At 46.3% G+C, this 18,747-nt stretch overlaps 2 protein-coding genes across 10 annotated transcripts in view; one reads left to right on the forward strand and one right to left on the reverse strand.

Annotated features, from left to right (window-relative positions):
- USO1 (USO1 vesicle transport factor) overlaps nucleotides 1-18,747 on the forward strand; it is a 182,426-nt gene that overhangs the window by 40,515 nt on the left and 123,164 nt on the right. The window lies entirely within an intron of this gene.
- G3BP2 (G3BP stress granule assembly factor 2) overlaps nucleotides 1-18,747 on the reverse strand; it is a 70,020-nt gene that overhangs the window by 8,570 nt on the left and 42,703 nt on the right. For 3 of the 5 annotated variants that reach the window (XM_056568298.1, XM_056568288.1, XM_056568309.1), the window contains exons 4-10: nucleotides 18,062-18,235; nucleotides 12,108-12,198; nucleotides 11,912-12,014; nucleotides 9,454-9,631; nucleotides 8,176-8,277; nucleotides 7,789-7,891; nucleotides 1,104-1,229 (exon numbers count right to left, since the gene is read on the reverse strand). In XM_056568298.1, the coding sequence (XP_056424273.1) occupies nucleotides 1,104-1,229; nucleotides 7,789-7,891; nucleotides 8,176-8,277; nucleotides 9,454-9,631; nucleotides 11,912-12,014; nucleotides 12,108-12,198; nucleotides 18,062-18,235 (877 nt within the window). The remainder of the gene's footprint in view (nucleotides 1-1,103; nucleotides 1,230-7,788; nucleotides 7,892-8,175; nucleotides 8,278-9,453; nucleotides 9,632-11,911; nucleotides 12,015-12,107; nucleotides 12,199-18,061; nucleotides 18,236-18,747) is intronic. The other 2 variants (XM_056568324.1, XM_056568315.1) reach the window with 2 other exon arrangements.

Below are 18,747 nucleotides of genomic sequence, written 5' to 3' on the forward strand. Positions count from 1 at the left end.
TATTAACACTATTTTAACTTTTTTATTTGCAGTTTTATAGCCCCCATATAGCCACCACAGTGCTCTCTGCTGACACCTCTGTCCATTTTAGGAACTGTCCAAAGGAGGATAGGTTTGCTATGGGGATTTGCTCCTGCTCTGGACAGTTCCTGACATGGACAGAGGTGTCAGCAGAGAGCACTGTGGAAATTCAATAATAAAAGAACTTCCTCTTTAGTATACAGCAGCTGATAAGTACTGTAAGGATTAAGATTTTTAAATAGAAGTCATTTACAAATCTATTTAACTTTCTGGAGCCAGTTGATTTAAAAAAAAAAAAAAAAAAAAAAAAAAAAGGTCTTCAACCCCTTTAAGATCTAATCTACAGGAAAAAAAAAATAGTTTAAACACTTAAAACCAAGTACTATTCCTCAGGTTGATCCCACATTATAGCCTTGCTGTTTATTACTGGAAACTGCAGACAGGTTGCAAAAAGAAACCACCTAAAAGATTTATCCCATATAGGGAAAAGTGGTTGACTGGCCATCTCTAACCTGTCCTGTGCTAAGAAAAGCAGAATCAGTTTTACGCAATTTGTGTAATTCCTAGTGACATTAACTGGACCTGTGGAAACAACATATCCCTAGTAGCTATGCTGTTACACAACTTCAAGACAGCATAGCTTCCAATGCTACACCATTTGTGCACTTCCCATTAATGGCAATGAGAGTTACACTAACTGCATAAAATTGCCGTTTTCACGTTATTGCGCCTGGCCATATCTGCCATCTGCAAGCACACTGGAGATTGCCAGGCAGCCATTTTTTTTCCTTTATCAGCTTAGCAAAGCATTCCAACGCCATGTCCTCTGCTGCACTGGCTTCTGTTCATTCTGTCCACTTTATCCATTGTGTTCCATTCTAGCTGCATAACTAGGTTTAGACAACAACTGCAAGTATAACACAAATTAGGAAAAACATTTTGGCGACTATGAGGGAGATTTATCAAAACCGGCTATGGGTAACACAGCAACTTTTCAGGACAGGTTTGGATACATTTTCCCCCTATATAAATAAACAATATAAAAGAAGTCTAATATTTAAAATAATCCAAAAGGTACTCACTCATAAAAAACTCCTTCAGTTCACTTTCATCAATATCGTGAGGTAAGTTCCCAACAAATAGCTGGTGGCTGTCAGGATAGCGGAACATGCGACGGTTATCAGAATCCCCTTGTTCTGTGTCCCGACCTATGAAAACAAGGAACTTTAACTTTATTAAAGAATCATGTGGTTTAACCGCTGCCAACATGCCTCTACGTTTCACTACTCGACGGTTCACATGTAATTTTTTGCTTTTTCTGGTATGCGACAAATAAGGGTAACAGAAGAATGTCTAAACTTGCATTCATGTGCTAAATCTGGCAGTGTAAACCGCTCGGTAATATAAATAGTGTTGACAGTTCATTCCTTGACTAATAAGCTAAAGTCCCATTTATGATTCCCCACACACTACGGATAATACAGTGACCCCTCGACCTACGATGGCCCCGACATACGATAATTGCAACATGCGATGGCCTCTCAGAGGCCATCGCATGCTGAAGGCAGCATCAACATACGATGCTTTTGTATTTCGGGGCCATCGCATAAACGGCTATCCGGCAGCGAAGACTGCTTCAGCTGCCACCGGATAGCCATTTACGGTGCCCCGTGTGGTCCGTTGACGATCACTTACATGTCCTCGGGGCTCCGGCACGTCCTCTTCGGGATCCTCTCCATCGACGTCATCACATCGCTGCGCACGCCATCCCGTCATCAAATAGGAGCGGCGTGCGTAGCGACGTGATGGCGACGACGGAGAGCGCGGATGTCGGGGACCTCGGGGACAGCGATTGATGGCAACCCCGGGCAGCGGTGACTGTCCGGAGCGGCGGGGACAGGAGAGTACAACTTCCTCTAACAGTGGTCTACAACTTGCGGACCTCCAGATGTTGCAAAACTACAACACCCAGCATGCCCGGACAGCCAATGGCTGTCCGGGCATGCTGGGTGTTGTAGTTTTGCAAAATCTGGAGGTCCGCAGGTTGTAGACCACTGTCCTATACTTTACATTGCACGGAATCCCTCAACATGCGATGGTTTCCACAAACGGTCCGTTTGGAACGGATTACCATCGTATGTTGAGGGACCACTGTACATTGGCATCCCTTCTAATGAAAATTCATTTCAGTCCATTCTGCAAAAGGTTCTGTGAGAATTTTAAAGTGCAGTTGACTACAATCTTTAGCCCCTTAAGGACAATTGGGGAAGTCATCAAGAGAGGAGTGGGTGCGTGTCTTTATACCCCATTAATGTGGTGAAAACGGTGTACCTGCACCAAATTTATTACATGTGCAGGGCACATGATAAATATGGGCTGATCACATTTCTTATTCAGTACTCCACAGACTGGTTAAAACTCCACAGATGAGGGTAAAACTCTGCATAGCAGTGATCAGTAATTGCAATCTTATCTCTATGTGGACATAAGTAGTCTAAATAGATGTGAATAAGGCAAACCCCCAATAAAAATAAAAATCCTCTTTTCCCAAGTGTAAAAAAATAAAACATTAGGTATCGTCATGGGTAGAGATGAGCGAAGTTACAGTGATTAGATTCGTCACAAACTTCTCGGCTCTGCGTTTGCTGACTTTAGCCTGCATAAATTAGTTCAGCTTTCAGGTGCTCCAGTGGGCTGGAAAAGGTGGATACAGTCCTAGGAGAGAGTCTCCTAGGACTGTAGAGTTCCACATTCAGGACAAGCAAGATGTGGATGGAGGACCTCCACCAGGTCAAGCCCCTGTCCTGGCCAACCCATTCCCCAGACCTGAACCCAATGGAAAACCTCTGGAATTTGATTAAGAGGAAGATGGATGGTCACAACAATCAAAGCCAAGCTATTTGAACTTTTGTGCCAGATGTGGCATAAGGTCACCCAACAGCAATGTGAGACTGGTGGAGAGCATGCCAAGACACATGAAAGCTGTGGTTTAAACAAATGAAGAAATTCTGTGTTATTCTACAAAAAGGAGATTTTTTTGTACTCACAGTAAAATCTCATTCTCGTAGCCTTCATTGGGGGACACCTTACTGATGGTTATATGCTCTTACCACTAGGAGGCACTGACACTCAAAAAAAAATAAAAAAAATAAGTCTGCTCCTCCCTGTTGGGATATACCCGCCCACTGGAAGTGAGGTAATCAGTTTTGTCACAAAGCAGTAGGAAAAGCCAACAAAGAACAAGTCCGAAGGACACTAGAAAAGAATCTCTGATAGAAAACAAACAAAAAAAAAAAACACACAACTGGAAAGGATCATCCGGACAAAAAGTGAAAATAAAAATGGGTGGGTGTGGTGTCCCCCAATGAATGCTACGAGAGAGATTTTACAATGAGTGGGTGACAATTGGGTGACTGACCCCTTACTGAGGGGATGTCCCGAAGCAGTCCCCTCGGGTGGGAAAAATACCTTTCCTCTGGCCTCTGGTGGTTATCAGTCCGGAGACCGAACACACGTGTCCACAAAGCCTGCGAACGAGCCCCCAGGCACAAAAATTGAGCTCCCGGAACATCCCACGTCCATGGAGATGGACTAGGATGCCAAAAGGAAGGGACCTTCTTCTGTAGAGGCTCAAGACACCCGGGCCATATAGAGAGAAGAGAAAAGAAAAAAAAGTCAACCAGGAAGCCAGATGGGCCGGAACCATCCCAGAAGCAGATAGGAAACAACTCCAAGGAACACAGCAGGGAGCAGTGTACGCCTGAGCAAAAGACGAGCACAGGAAGTGGAGACCAGAAACCGGGAAAAAAAATGGAAACCTGCTCTAGGGAGGTCTGGTGCATGCGAACAAAGACCTGAACAGCTGTAGACAATAGCTGTAGGCAAAAAACCCTGTCCCAGGGGCCAGCCATGAGCACCCAGAAGGAGACAGTAGCCGGACTGGTGCAATCCAGATGTCCTGAACGCCCCCTAACTCTGGAGGACATGGATCCCGAAGGAATAAAGGAGCAGAACACCCTGAAAAGGTGGCATCCTGGATACCGGAGAGACCGACATGGAAACTGGATATGTCTGAGGCACCCAGAAGACAAACCAGTAAAATAAAATGAACAAGAAACAAGGGGAATACCCTGAAAATGAGCATCCCAGAACACCGGAGCAGGCGACATGTGAAATGGAGGTCCCTGAGTCACCTGGAACACTCACACCTGAAGAGTAAGGAAAAACAGACCTCTGCGAAAACCCGCAGGACAAACAAACTTCCGTGTCGAAACATGAAAAAGAAATGCCGCCCCACCAAATGGGATCGTGGAGGAGTCTGGGCCGGATCACTACACCAGCCCGAGACCTCTAACCATCACAAAGGCCCAACGAACCGGAAGAGCCGCCAGAAAGGAAGGCACGCCACAGCATCCTAGGACAGAGTCCAAGCCAAGGAGACTAACCGGTCCTGGACCCCAGTGGTCCGAGAGGACCAGAGCACCCCAAAGAAACATTCTGCCAGAAGGGTGGGGGAAACGAAGGGGAACCCAGCTGGGACTCTCAGGTTCTGGGCACAGGAAGGTTACTTCAGAAGACTATGGTGTCAACTGACAGAAAAAAAGGGAAGAACAAACCCTTCCAGGGAGACTGCACCAAGGGAGACGAAGAGCAATGGTAGGACCCGAACAACAGACGGTGGCTAGACCAGCTGTCGCCAGCCATTCAAGATAAACTCCTACAACAGAGGAGAGGGCCAAGGCTGCGTGAGCAGCAATAGGTAACCAAGGCAGAAAGAGAGTCAGGCTGCAATGGCGGACAGTAAGCGCATAAGCCTAGACAGTAAAAAGCTCTGTTGATTACGCTCAGCAAAAAAACAAGGGCCCAGCCAGAGTACCCCACCTATATAGTGGCAACAGAGAGATGGCATCATCCTGGCGGCAGAAAAAGCTCAACAAAATAGTCCCCATAGCGGAGGGAAAAATAAGGGTGGTTGAGATGAAACTAAGGTACTGATCATGCCAAGCACCCTGATCCCGTTAACCCCCTGTGGAAAGGGGATCGGCAAAGTGCCCGAGGCACTGTAGGAGCAGGGAAATGCTGCCCCACAGCCACGGGACAAGTACTGGGTGGACATATCCCCCAGGCCCCAGCAACAAACCACTGCTGTATGGGAGGAGTCACCTCATGTCCCCAAAGGGATCGGAATCCTCCACAATGGAGCTGTGCAAAAATACAAGACGTATTGAGAGCCAATTCGGAAGAAGACTAAGGCAACAGAGGAGGTGCCCAAGCCACCCAGGACAGAAACCCTGCCTGGAGGCATAGGGAGGGGCTGAACTGACTGTCGCCCCATGCCATAACAGAATTGCTAAACTGCCGCAGAACTGAGGAAACAAAATCACAGGAAGCCCCGACGCACACCCCACCGAACAGAAGGAAAGGTGGGCACTACACTTACAGAGCAGCCTTAGCATATGTAGGGACACAGACATGGGCACCTCACAATAGTAGTGGGGTACCAAGACTGCAGACACAAAAGAAACCGCAGACATCCAAAGGACCTGAAGGAAGGGAGGTATGTCTCTAACAGACCAACACTGCAACCTTAGAAAGGGGAACAGAGTGATGCTGATGTTGCTGAGAAGGTCCCTGCCACCAGACTGCAGCCGTGGCATCGGTAGAAACGGGGGAGGTGACCTGGTGGATTAGAAAAAATCATGCAGACAGTGTCTGGCTATGTGGCACAGGGACCCAGGCCCGCCGGGTCCCGCATACGGAAACACACAGTGAAGGGAGATACCAGCCTTCAAAACAGTAACAGGCATGCAGAGAGGGACCTGGTAACGTAGGGAACTCTGCACACCAGTAATGTGGTGCATTGAATAAGTCCCATGGTGCCACATGGGTAGACTCATTCGGAACTACACATTGGCAGTGGGTTACCTGAACTACCGTCCACGGTGTGGAAAGTGTATGGTAGTTTACCTGATGTAGTGGTAAGCCATGTGGAAAACCGTCTGGCCGACTGGAACAGGATTTCTTAGTGCACAGGGTCACTCCACCAAACCTCCCACAGAAAGCGGAGTACTGCAGTGCGGCCCATCCAACGGGCGACCTGGTGGTGTAGAATACCCAAAAAGATTAAGGACTGTCTGACTGGCATCAATCCAGTGTACCTGTAGGGTCCCCTCCTCCAGATCCCTCACCCAGCAGTGAGGTACGGGAACCCTGGCATGTCCGCGGCAGCCCTGAGATCAGATACTGATCGCGGCGGAAACCATGCAGACAGCAGTCTGCCTTAACAAGAACACCTCCAGGTGCTGGCAAAAAGAGGAGAGACAAGTGATAACTGTGCCCCTGTGTCATAGTTGGGAGGGCAGGGAGGCTTAGGAGACATGGATAAAAAAAAAAATAATAATAAAAAAAACAAAAAAAAACACCCCCCTGGGTGCATCCCAGTCATCCCGTATAGGGTCCATAGTACACGATGGGTCAGTTCTACGTATACCGCTCACAGCAGTGGGGTACCGGAACTCCTGACACAGAGACATCAGCCGTGTGACAGGCGACAGAGGAAACCATGTAGACCACTGACTGGCATGGGTCCATAGTGGACAACGGGTCACTCCGTCAGACACCTTGCACATTAGTGAGGTACCGGAACTCCAGCCACAGATACATCAGCAATGTGATGAGACAGGCGGCAGAGGAAACCACGCAGACCACTGTCTAGCTTGCTGGTATGGGTCCATAGTATACAACGGGTCATTCCTTCGGACACTTCGCACCAGCAGTGGGGTACTGGAGTGCCAGCCGCGGACGCAGCAGCTGTGAAATGAGTGATAGGCGAGACTGTCTATTGTCTGGCAGGTATCAGTCAGGACCAAGCCATGCCCACACAGAAAAATTCCCATGGAGACCTTGTGCCAGATGTGAATATATCCCTCGGTAGTTTCCAATGGAACCTGAATCCCTGGTAAAAACTGGCCGCAGCGGTTTGCATATTGCTTATGACAGTGGGCAAAAATGAAGGATTAGGGATGCCAGGGGGATACCTCAAGTGGCTCAGGTCACCTTCCAGGGTGACAAACAAATAAAGCAACCCCCAATACAGACCAGGTTTGTATACTCACCTCAGTCGCCACATACTCACCCAAGATGTCTTCAGCCAGCTTTTTAGTCACCTGCATCATGTCAGGCTGAGACAGCAGGACGAGAAGGGAAGAAAGGGAGACCCGGACTCAAGGTGCAACCCCAGGGGCTGGCCGTTGGCGGGAAGGAGTTAACGGTGCATACTTTATGCCCCGTGCCCCTTAGACGCATATGGGGGAACAGGTAGAGTCATGCTCCTGAACCCCCCACCTGAAAAAAGGAAACAAAAGGGGAGTAAAGAACCTAACTAGACAGCCCTTACTAGGAAAAAAAAAAAAAGACCAGGTCTGGGGAGCTCCCAGACCTGTGTCTTGCCTCCTACTGACACTAGCTAAACTGATTACCTCACTTCCAGTAGGTGGGTATATCCTGCCAGGGAGGAGCAGACTTTTTTTCCTAGTGTCAGCGCCTCCTAGTGGTAAGAGCACATACCCAACAGTAAGGTGTCCCCCAATGAAGAGCGACCGAGGAATAGATTTTTGAACTCTAAGTTAACACATCAGTATTTTGTTGATTAAGAATTTATATGAATTCGTTTTCCACTCCTTTGTGGTCTGAACACGATGTACCTTCAAGATATTTTGCAGAGCTGTATCTCCCAAATATATATATATTTTGCAACTATACAATTACCTGATCTTGGACCCCTTGGCTGAAATGTTGGACGCTCACGTGGACGTTGTTCCCGTGTACGAGGAGGCTGAACTTGAGTTTCTGGTTTACTTTCAGCACGTGTCTACAAATAATCGTAACATAGAAAGTTAGACACGCAACCTAACTAAAAGCTACATAAGTGTGCTTCATATTAACTAGTAAGTGCCCCATCAACAACAGAATTAGAAGTGCTTAAACTTAAATTGCAGTTTATTTTCTACACAATTTTTTCTTATGATCATGAAAAGTTTTAGTTTAAAATGTAAAAAAATTTAGCCTACTAGACTATGCCAATGACAATATCTATTAAACATTACAATTTAAAGAACAGACTGACTACATAACCAAACAGCCACAGTTCAATACCTGTGAGGCCGGAGCTTTTATTACATGGGGTGGAAAACCCGATGATGGGACAGTCCCACTGGGAGGCAGGTTTTTACTGGTCACTGATGCCCACGAAAAAGCCTACAGAAAACGATGAATGCTAAAGCTTAGGAAACTTTATACTGAATTCTATTTGGGTCAGTGACAAAAGTGCAAGCTTTCTATATCTAAATAAATACACTTAAAGGGGTACTCTGGCCCTAAGACATCTTATCCCCTATCCAAAGGGGGACCCTCACAATCTCTCATGCAGCACCCACCTGTGTCAGCTGCACAGAGCTATTACCGCTCCATGTCTGAAGGGTAACGACTACGGGGGAAGTATTATGATGTCAAGACTCCGCCCCCTTGTGACATCACGCTCCGCCCGTTCAATGTAAGCCTATGGTAGGGGACGTGACGTCACAAGCGGGCGGAGTCGTCATGTCACTATACTCCGGCCCCGTAGTCGTGACCCTTCAGACACAGAGTGATCATCGCTCTGTGCAGCTGACACGGGGTGCTGCAAGAGAGATTGCAGGATAGGGGATAAGATGTCTTGGGGCCGGAGTACCCCTTTAAAACAATACTTAATACAACAATGATTGCTGAGGGTCTAGCCACTAGGATTGTCACCAACATGAAGGAGCAGGTTTAAATCCAGGCCACCACAAAAGAGAATACTGCAAGCACAGGCCCTCGGCACAGGAATTAGCACGAAATTCAATACTATCTACCAAATATATTATGACAGGTCATAAAACCCAATATATTTATTGGGGGAAGGGGAAATGAGGAAAGCCTCAAAATATTGCCTGGAGCAATTCTGGAATTTCATCATCAATACAATTTCGATTTACAGATACATTGTAAATAATGTTTTTCATTTTTTAGGATTTTAAAGTATTTTCTCTCTTTTTCAGAGAAATAGGGAAATCATTGTTTTCCTTTTCATCAACTAGAAAAAGCTTTAGCAACATTAAAGGCAAAGTTGAAATCCTAAAATGAAACTGTAACCTTTTTCCACCATTGTGAGAGGATTATTTTGATATGTAGGATGTATGGAACTATGACTGTTTTAAAGTGACATGTATCCTTTAATATATTGCGTGCAATAGTATTACACAATTAAGACAGCAATACACTAACAAGTAACATTAAAACGATTAACACATTACGATAGATGTGAAAATAGCAGGAAAAACTAGGCTAAGCAACAGCATGGCAATGCAGATGAATGTGGACATTCACAAAACAAAAAGTAGAAATTAAGATAACCTTAGGAGGTTCTTGTGGAAGAGCAACTGGCTCAGCAGGAGGTGGTGTTGGAGATTTTTCTTCAAGTTCTTCTATGTTCTTTTCTTCTTGCTCAGGTTTTATTTCCTCCTTCACTTCGGGTTCTGGTTCAGGCTCTGGCTCATTGATAGGCTCTTCCAAGGATTCTTCTACTCCATTGCTGGAAGAGTTTTCAAGATGTCAGCAATAAAGGAATAGTAAATTATGAAAGTTCAGGAGGGCAGTGTAATATAGCTACGCTGCTTCCATGCTGTTGCTTGTGAAAACAGTTTAGTAGAACTTACAGTTGGAAGTCAGAAGCACAGGCCCAGCTTATGCATTAGCGGGTGCTCCCCTCAATCATGATTAACATGTTTCTTCATATTAATGTGCATAAGGAGAATCCTGGAAACAGAATGTCTATTGCTATATTATGCTAACCTCAGAGGGAACAGCATAAGCGGGTTTAAAGGTTCCATTTAACAGTAGGGGTGGAGGCATTAAAAATTGCAATAAATGCAGATTTATCCACGATACAACCTTCGTGAAAGCAAACCGGTCAACAGTTTTATTCTGCACAAATGGAGGGCATCATAAAACTGGTGCTGGCAATGCAATTCTGACACTATAAACTACTAGAGTAAACTGTCACCAGGACCCAGGTAAAATAGTCATCGGGGCATTTTCTGGAGACTGCTTTCCGCCCAGAGTTTCTCGCTATATACGGCTCGGGAGAGCTGCCTTACTCAGGCTGGCCGGGCAAAGAGGAGAGTAAATTATGATTACTCCCAAGCGTCTCAGAGCAGTTCATAGTGAACCGATATTGCGATGCATTCACCAGTTTTAAAGAGAAACTGACAGCCTGTTCAACTGCACTGAACCCAATATACTGGGTTAGAAAGGAGAATGTTTCTGGCAGCTGTTAGTCCGTAAATATCACAGAGAAAGTGGCAGACGTACACCAAATTTATGAAATGGTGCACAGACCTGTTTTATCGCCACAGAACTGCTCTACTTTAGTCTGGTTACATGTTAAATTGTACCAAATGTCGCACAGACTTTAAAGAGTATGTGTCATCATCTGGACTAAATAAATGTTACTCCTGTCATTTGCCCCCTTAACATCTCTCCCCCTGCCTTTATTTATTTTTGGTGCATTTTAATACTTACTGTGTAAATAGGATTGTATTCTGCTCACTCACTGTGAGCTGCGGACCGCTGGATGGGGAGTTCCCCAGCAGGTGTGACGTCATCTAAAGCCAATCCGGGGAGAACTTCCGGCATCAATGTTCTGTGCTGTGCTTGTTTATGGGAGCACGCATAGAACAGTGATCCAATCATGGCCGGCTTCCTCTAAATCCCCTCTTATTTTGCTCTACATGAGCAACACAGGAGGGAGATTGGAGTAGTCCTGCTGTGCACAGCGCTTGCTCTCTCCTTCTTGATTGACAGGCAGAGAGTGAGCACTGTGCAGAGCTCCGATGTCTCCTTAGTTTCCTGACTTTTGTCTCCGCCAGGCTGACAGTACTGCATTACCGGGAGACGTAAGGTTCAGAAGGAGGACACCTAGTGCCCGTAACTTCAAGCCTACATTTAGTAAAGAAAACCTCAGAATTTTTAATAGATTTTTGTCATCTACAAAAATCAATTTTCATACTTTGTGACCATATAATATATTTGTCGCATAGAGCCATTTTGATAGTTCTATAGGGCAGGATTGACCTGCACTGTGAGAACTTCTAAATCTGGCTTGTGTGACATGAAAGCGACACATGATAAAACAGTGACCACTGCACAAAGTGCTCTAAGTCGTCACTTACGTTCATTGGTTAAGTAGTTTCAAATTAATGGCAGTTTTTAATCCATGCCTAATGTGCAATGGAGGTGGGGAGCCAGCTCGCCGAGCTTCCTTCATATTCACTACTCAGCCTGCCCCTGTGAAGAATATTCATATGTCTTCACTTTTACGTCACTAGAACGTGAGTGCTCTGCTCTGAGCAGAGCAGGTGTTGCCATCTTTCGGGTTCAGAGTGACTACTTTTTTATTTTTTTTTTAAAGCTGTTCACCTGAACTAAAACCTAGTATATTTGGTTTAGTGCAGGTGAACTATCAGTTTCTCTTTAAACTGCCTTCAGTTAGGGCAGCATAAAACTGATCACAGGTTCCATTTAATATTTTAGATTATAAGCATAGGTGTCAGCAGATAAGATACATTGAGCCCATCTAGTCTACCCAATATTTTTAATACTTTAAATAGTCCCTGACCCCACCTTATATGAAGGATAGCCTTATACCTCTCTCTCTTATATGAAGGATAGCCTTATGCTTATCCCATGCATGCTTAAACTCCTTCACTATATTTGCAGCGACCACTTCTGCAAGAAGGCTATTCCATGCAGCCACTACTCTCTTAGTAACCTAATACTTCCTGACTAGGCAACCCAAAAGGGATAGACTTACGACACTGGATGGGCATCATAATATGCATTGTTTGTATTGTCTTGAACTGGCTCAGGTGATGGCTGTCTTTCTTCTTGTTCTTCTTCTACTTCCTCCTCAGATTCTAAAGTTAAGAGAACTATTTTAGTACCATGTATGGCAATATTCAGCAGTCCCACAGACTATGACAACACATGATCAATGACCATTTACTTGCCTTCATCCATCTCTGCTTCGGAATCACCAAAGACTTCATCCTCATAGCGAAAGATGTCATTATGAACATAGAATTTATTTGGAACAGAGCCCTAAAAGGAAAATGATCTTTGTGAACTTACAGACATGTTTGTCTACTTAAATGGAAAGCTGCAACCAAAATACAACACTACTATAGCACATACAGTCACTGGTTTTGGATGGTACATTACTGATCATGCTTATTTAAAAAAAAAAAAAAAAAAAAATTAAACATTTCAAAAAGGTTTCAGTAAGAGTTCCAAATTTATTTACTGCACCACTCTAGATCATGTGAGGTAAAAACTATGTATATTCTCATGGGAAGCATCCTTATGCAATTGTAAATTTAAAACAACTGGCCAAACATCCCTCTTCCAAAATGACCCTTTATTTGCTATATATACACAGAACCAAAATGCTAAGATATAGTACTAGAAACGAGTCACCATTAAGTTCTCAGCCTTTTGGCTTGTCACAGCTTATAAAACTATATGTGGATATTGCTTTGTGCAATATCTGCCATAAACAAAAACAAAAAATATTTTTTTGTACTCCCCGTAAAATCTCTTTCATGTAGCCTTCATTGGGGGACACCTTACTGATGGGTATATGCTCTTGCCACTAGGAGGCGCAGACAATAAGGAAAAAAAGTCGGCTCCTCCCTGGCAGGATATACCCGCCCACTGGAAGTGGGGTAATCAGTGTTGTCACAAATCAGTAGGAGAAGCCAACAAAGAAATATGTTCGAAGAACCCCGAAAAGAATCCCAGACAAAAAAAAAATCAAAATAAAAAAAAAAAAAACACAAGAACCGGAAATGGGTGGGTGCGGTGTCCCACAATGAAGGCTACGAGAAAGATTTTACAGTGAGTACATAAAAAAAAAAAAAAAAAAAAAACTCCTTTTCTTGGTCGCTTGGTTTACGGATGTGACTGACGTACCAAAGCAGTCCTCAAGGGTGTGAAGAACAATCACCAGAGAAAGGGAAACAGTCCAGAGACCAAACCCACTCGACCATAGGGTCTGCGGACGAGACTCTGGGCCAGAGACAACCAAGGCCCAGAAACGGAGCTCCTTGAAGATCCCCTGTCCATGGAGATGGACTAAGACGCAAAGGGAAGGGAAGGGACAGTCCATTGTGGATACTCTAAACCTATGGTCCAAATAGAGAGACAAGAAAAGGTCAACCATGAAGCCAGATGTCCCAGAAGCATCCTAGGAGATAGGAACTAGAAATAGGGCTACATGGGAAACCAAAAAAAATGGAAAAAGGGCACAAGAAAACAGGGCGGAAAACACACCAGGGCAGCGTACGCCCCAGCAGAAGGCGAGCAAAAAAGGAACCCAGCTGGAACTCCCAGGTACTGAACACATGAAGGTTACTCCAGAAGACTGAAGTGTTATTGTAGCGCAACTGACACTGTCAAGAGAAGGATGAACACAGCCTTCCAGGGATAAATGTGCCGAGGGAGGAGGAGAGCAATGGCAGGACCCAACAACAGGTGGCAGCAAGGCCGGCTGTCGCCGAGCCCTATAAGAATGCATAAACTCCTCCAACAGAGGAGAGTGCCAAGGCTGCGTGAGCAGCAGTAGAGTAGAAAGTGCTCAGAGAATTAGGCCCCCAGGGGGGGCGAAAACAAGGAGTGGGCGAGATAAGACTCAGGCACTGACCATGCCCAGGCTCCCTGATACCCGTACCCCATGTAGAAAGGGGATCGTCAAAGTGCGCCAGGCACTGTAGGAGCAGGGAAATGCCGCTCAACTGCAACAGACAAAGTACTGGGTGGACAAGACCTTCAGGAACCCTGCTACAACATATCGAGGCATGGAGGGAGCCAATTAGTGGCCCCAGAGGGATCGAAACCCTGGAAAAGGGCATTGGGCAAGAAGAAAGACGAGACTACGAATGCAAGAAAGAAGCACAAAAACAGCACCAACGACGCTGAAAGGAACACACCATCAGAGCGAAACCCTGGACCAGGTGGGCACAACAGAGCCATCCTGGTCGACGTCTAAGACAGATGCCTAAGCCACTCTGCACAGGAACCCAGGAAGATACCTGGAGGCATTGGGGGGGGGGGGGGGGGGGGGGTCGACCCATCAGGCCCCATGCCAAAACAGAGGTGCTCAATCATCGCAGACCTGTGGAAAAAGATCACAAGAAGGCTCAAGGCACACCCCACCGAACAGAAATGAAGGTGGACTCTACACGTGCAGAGTGCCCCTAGCCTACGTAGGGACACAGACATGTTGACCCCACAACAGTAGTGGGGTATGAAGACTGTAGATGCGAAAGAAAACACAGATAACCAAAAGACCAGCAGTGTGGAAGACTGGCGCGGCACCCAACTGTGTGGTACAACCATGCCCCTAGCAGACCAACGTTACGCCGCCAGAAAGGGGAACAGAATGCAGCTGTTGCTGGGAAAAAAATCCAGGGAACCTGCAGGAAACGCCCACACCTCTATCTCCTAATGGTGCCACACACCAGGACTGCTGTCACAGATGCAAGAGAGGAAGGATGTATGTGGGCCAGAAAAAAAAATATGCAGACAGTGTCTGACTTACAGATATAAAAGTTCCAATAAACCCACAAACACCAGTCTTGGAACTTCACATGGAAAAAGTCCCCAGATTGCAGCCGCGTGAGCGACCGGAAAGAGGGGGGGGGGTGACCTGGTGGGATAAGAAACCATGCAGACACAGTCCGGCTATCTGGCATAGGGACAATGGCCACACTAGATCCCGCAATCAGAACTACATATTGAAAGCTGGATACCAGCCGTCAGCCGGGAGAGCGGGAGGCATGTAGAGAGGGACCTGGTTAAGTAGGGAACCCTGTGAACCAGTATGTGGTGCATAGTATTGAGCCCACGGAGCAACATGGGGTGACTCACTCGGAACTTTGGCAGTGGGTTACCTGAACTTCCGACCACTGTATGAGTAGTGTATAGTAATTGACCCAGACAACCGCCTGGCTGACTGGTAAAAGATTCCTGTATGCACAGGGTCACTCCATTGAACCCACCCACAGAAAGTGGGGTACTGGAGTGCGGCCGACCTGGCGGTGTAAGAGAGTCAGCAGACGAAAGTCCGTCCGACTGGCATCAGACCAGTGTACCTGCAGGGACCCTCATCCAGATCCCTCACACCAGAAGTGAGGTATGGGAAACCTGTCCATGCCCGCGGCAACCCTGAGACGGGAGACCGACAGCAGAGGAAACCGTGCAGACAACCTCCAGGCGCTGGCAAAGAGGGGACGACAGCCAGATGTGAACACTGTGCCCCTCTGTTGCATGTGGGAAGGAGGGGAGGCCTAGGAGCCATGGATAGTATCCCAGCACCCAGGAAGATCGGGGGAGGCTGAGGAGCTGTGGATTTTATCCCCTTCACCCCACATAGGGTCTATAGGACATGTTGGGGCACTCTTCGTACACCTCCAACAGCAGTGGGAACCAGAACTTCAAATTCTACAGCAGTGTGATGAGCGACCGTCGGCAGAAGAAACCATGCAGACCACTGTCTGGCTTACAGGTATGGGTCCATAACATACAAGGAGACACTCCTTCGGATAACTCGCACAGAAGTGGGGTACCGGAACTTCAGCCACAGATACATCGGCTGTGCGTGCAACAGGTGGCTGAGGAGGAAACCATGCAGATCCCTGTCTGGCTTACTGGTATGGGTCCATAGTATACAAGGGACGTGGCAGCTGTGAGATACGAGACAGGCTAAACTATTGTGCAGCCTATCGATATCAGGTTCAATCCGTGCTCACACAGGTACCCTGCCATGGAGACCTTGCACTGGACGTGAGGATCTGGAGTACAAGCCGTGGATGTAGCAGACTGTGGAGGAGAGAATCATATAGTATGTCACACCAAAGAACACCCCCTTGATGGGTGGCCACCGGACCTTACAGGAGGAAACTCTAAGGAGTCCTTAGCGTCGGCCAGGAATAAAAAGGCACCCGACCAGTTGCTTGCCTCGGTAAGGAGGGACAGGAATTCTGCAGAGGGCACGATGAATATGGTATGGCACTCAGTGGTACGGGAGAACAGTCACTGAAAATAACCATGGTAGGTTCCAAAAGGATCCTAAAATCCCTGGCAGCAACCCGCCACGGCGGTACGCATATGCTCTGACAGAGTGAGAACCCTGCAGAAAATAGGTATGCCAGAGGTCACCAAACAGGATGACTGAGGCAAAAAGCGGCCCCCAATCCAGCCCCTAGAGAAGGGACCCCGCAGATATTAAACTGATAAAAACAGATGACAGACCATGGCTGTAATGGTTGTCACAAGGCAAAGTTCAGAAAAAAATAATTGAAATCAAGGGCAATATACAAATATTGGCCACAAGAAGGCGCCAAATTGTCAAGTGAGTGACTTTATAAAAAAAAAAAAAAAAAAAAGCAAAGCCCCTCTACCATAATGGTGGCCGGCCAACCTAGGAAAAACAATGGAGGGGGGGGGGGGGGGGGGGGAAGATATGGGACCCGTGCCCATGACATTGTCGCACCAGCGGTCACTGATCTCCCTATCTGTGTGGTGCACGTGCTAGAATTCAACAGGCTGGTGGGGAAGGACCCTAAGAACGTGACGGTCGAAGGGGAGTGGGCGGAGTTCGTGCCCGTATGTGCTGGCAGAAGCCGCGGCCTACGTTAAAATGCCAGCACCGCGCTGCCTACCGACAGAGGGAGAGAGATTTGAGAGCAGCGCACGTGGCTGGAAGTAGTGGGCGAAGCTACGACCGAATGTGCAGGACGAAGCCACGTCCTAATTTAATGTGCCCCTGGTGCTACGGCCACCCTGGAAGGAACTGAAGGAGATGTCCGTACTGCCACAGACCGTGACAGGGACTGCACCTGGAGCCAGAGGAATCACCGGGCAGACGAGCCACCAACGGGGACTTGTGTGGCCGCGGGAGGAGGAGAGACCAGTGAGCCACCTGAGATAGGACTGGCGCAGCACATAAGCCACAGTAAGCGTTAAAACGGTAGCGGGTGCAGCGCAAAACGTGGCCTCTTGGATGCCCGGCACCAGTGAAAAATATTAACCCTGTATGTCTCCCAGGAGAGGAAGGCATAGCCCCCTAGAAAGAATAAAGATCAGCTCCCAAGTAGAAACGGAGAAGGTGGGATACTTACGAAACCCCCCCAATACTCAACTACCGATTACTTCAACCAGCTAGGTGTCACATGCATCATACCAGGCTAAGATAGCGGGGTGAGTAGGGACCCTGGTGCTGGCTGTTGGCGATAAGGGGTAAACGGCCCATACTCCTGTTTCGTGCCCCTTTGTCGCATATGGGGGAACAGGTAGTGCCATGCTCCTGAACCCCCACCTGAAAATAAGAAACAAAAGGGAGGAAAAAAACATAACTAAACAGCCCTTACTAGAAAATAATAAAAGAAGATCAGGTCTGGAGAACTCCAGACCTGTGTCTTGCCTCCTACTGACACTAAGCTAAACTGATTACCTCACTTCCAGTGGGCAGGTATATCCTGCCAGGGAGAAGCTGACTTTTTACTTAGTGTCAGCACCTCCTAGTGGTGACAGCATATACCCATCAGTAAGGTGTACCCCAATAAAGAGCAACCGAGAAAAAGTTTTTTTTTAAACCAGCATGGTTTTATTAGATTTGGGGGTGACCAGGGGATTTTAGTGCTTCAGCGGAGTCCCTCTTGTGGTGCACAGCCATTTCTCATTCCCTCCATTTCAGTGTATGGTGCTAGTACATGCGCCTGCACTTTTTCCCCTTCTCTATCCCTCTCTGCCATGTCATGACATGGTACTAAAGAAAGTGCACCGGACTGAACAGTTATTTGGGGGAGCTGGAGATTATTTACACAGTACCTTTATGGCATGTAGAGGGAGAAAGGGTTACTAATGCTTTGGGGCTTTGCAAGGTGCTATATGGACAGATACTTACTTCTGGAGCAAGGACAAAGGTCTGCATGAATTTTCGCATTGGCTGTCCATTGTTGGAAAGTTCCCCCATAACTTGGACAACAACTCCATCACTCAAGGTAGCATGTGCATCAACATGACGGATCTTTGTGCGACATTCACTGAACTGAAGGGACATCACCTTCTTGTGAATCTCCTGTAATTACAGCACAATAAACATAGCAGCCAAAGATCTGCATAATAAACATTCATTCTTGTATTAAGGACCCTGACTATCCAATGCGTAGACACACATTACCATTGCGAAATCTGAAAGTTACATACATATATATATATATATATATATATACATATATATACACACACACACACACACACACATTAAAATATATATTTTATTATATATATAATTTTTTTTTTTTTTTACAACCTATGTTTAGAAGTTAATTTACACAGTGAATTTGTGTCTGGCCATAGATTTCCTTTAACACCTTAATGATGCAGCGATCGTTTGTGTGTTTTAATTTTTTCCTCCTCGCCTTTTAAAATCCATAACTCTTCCAATTTTTCATCAGTTTTACATCTATGTGGCTTGTTGTTTGCAGGACTGTTGTAATTACAGCACTCATTTTACCACAAAATGTATGGTGAAGCCAAAATGAAAAAGAATAAAAAAAAAAAAATAAATTCTGTACTCACCAAAAAAAC

Source organism: Hyla sarda, chromosome 1, assembly GCF_029499605.1.
Source record: "Hyla sarda isolate aHylSar1 chromosome 1, aHylSar1.hap1, whole genome shotgun sequence".
Lineage (NCBI taxonomy): Eukaryota > Metazoa > Chordata > Amphibia > Anura > Hylidae > Hyla > Hyla sarda.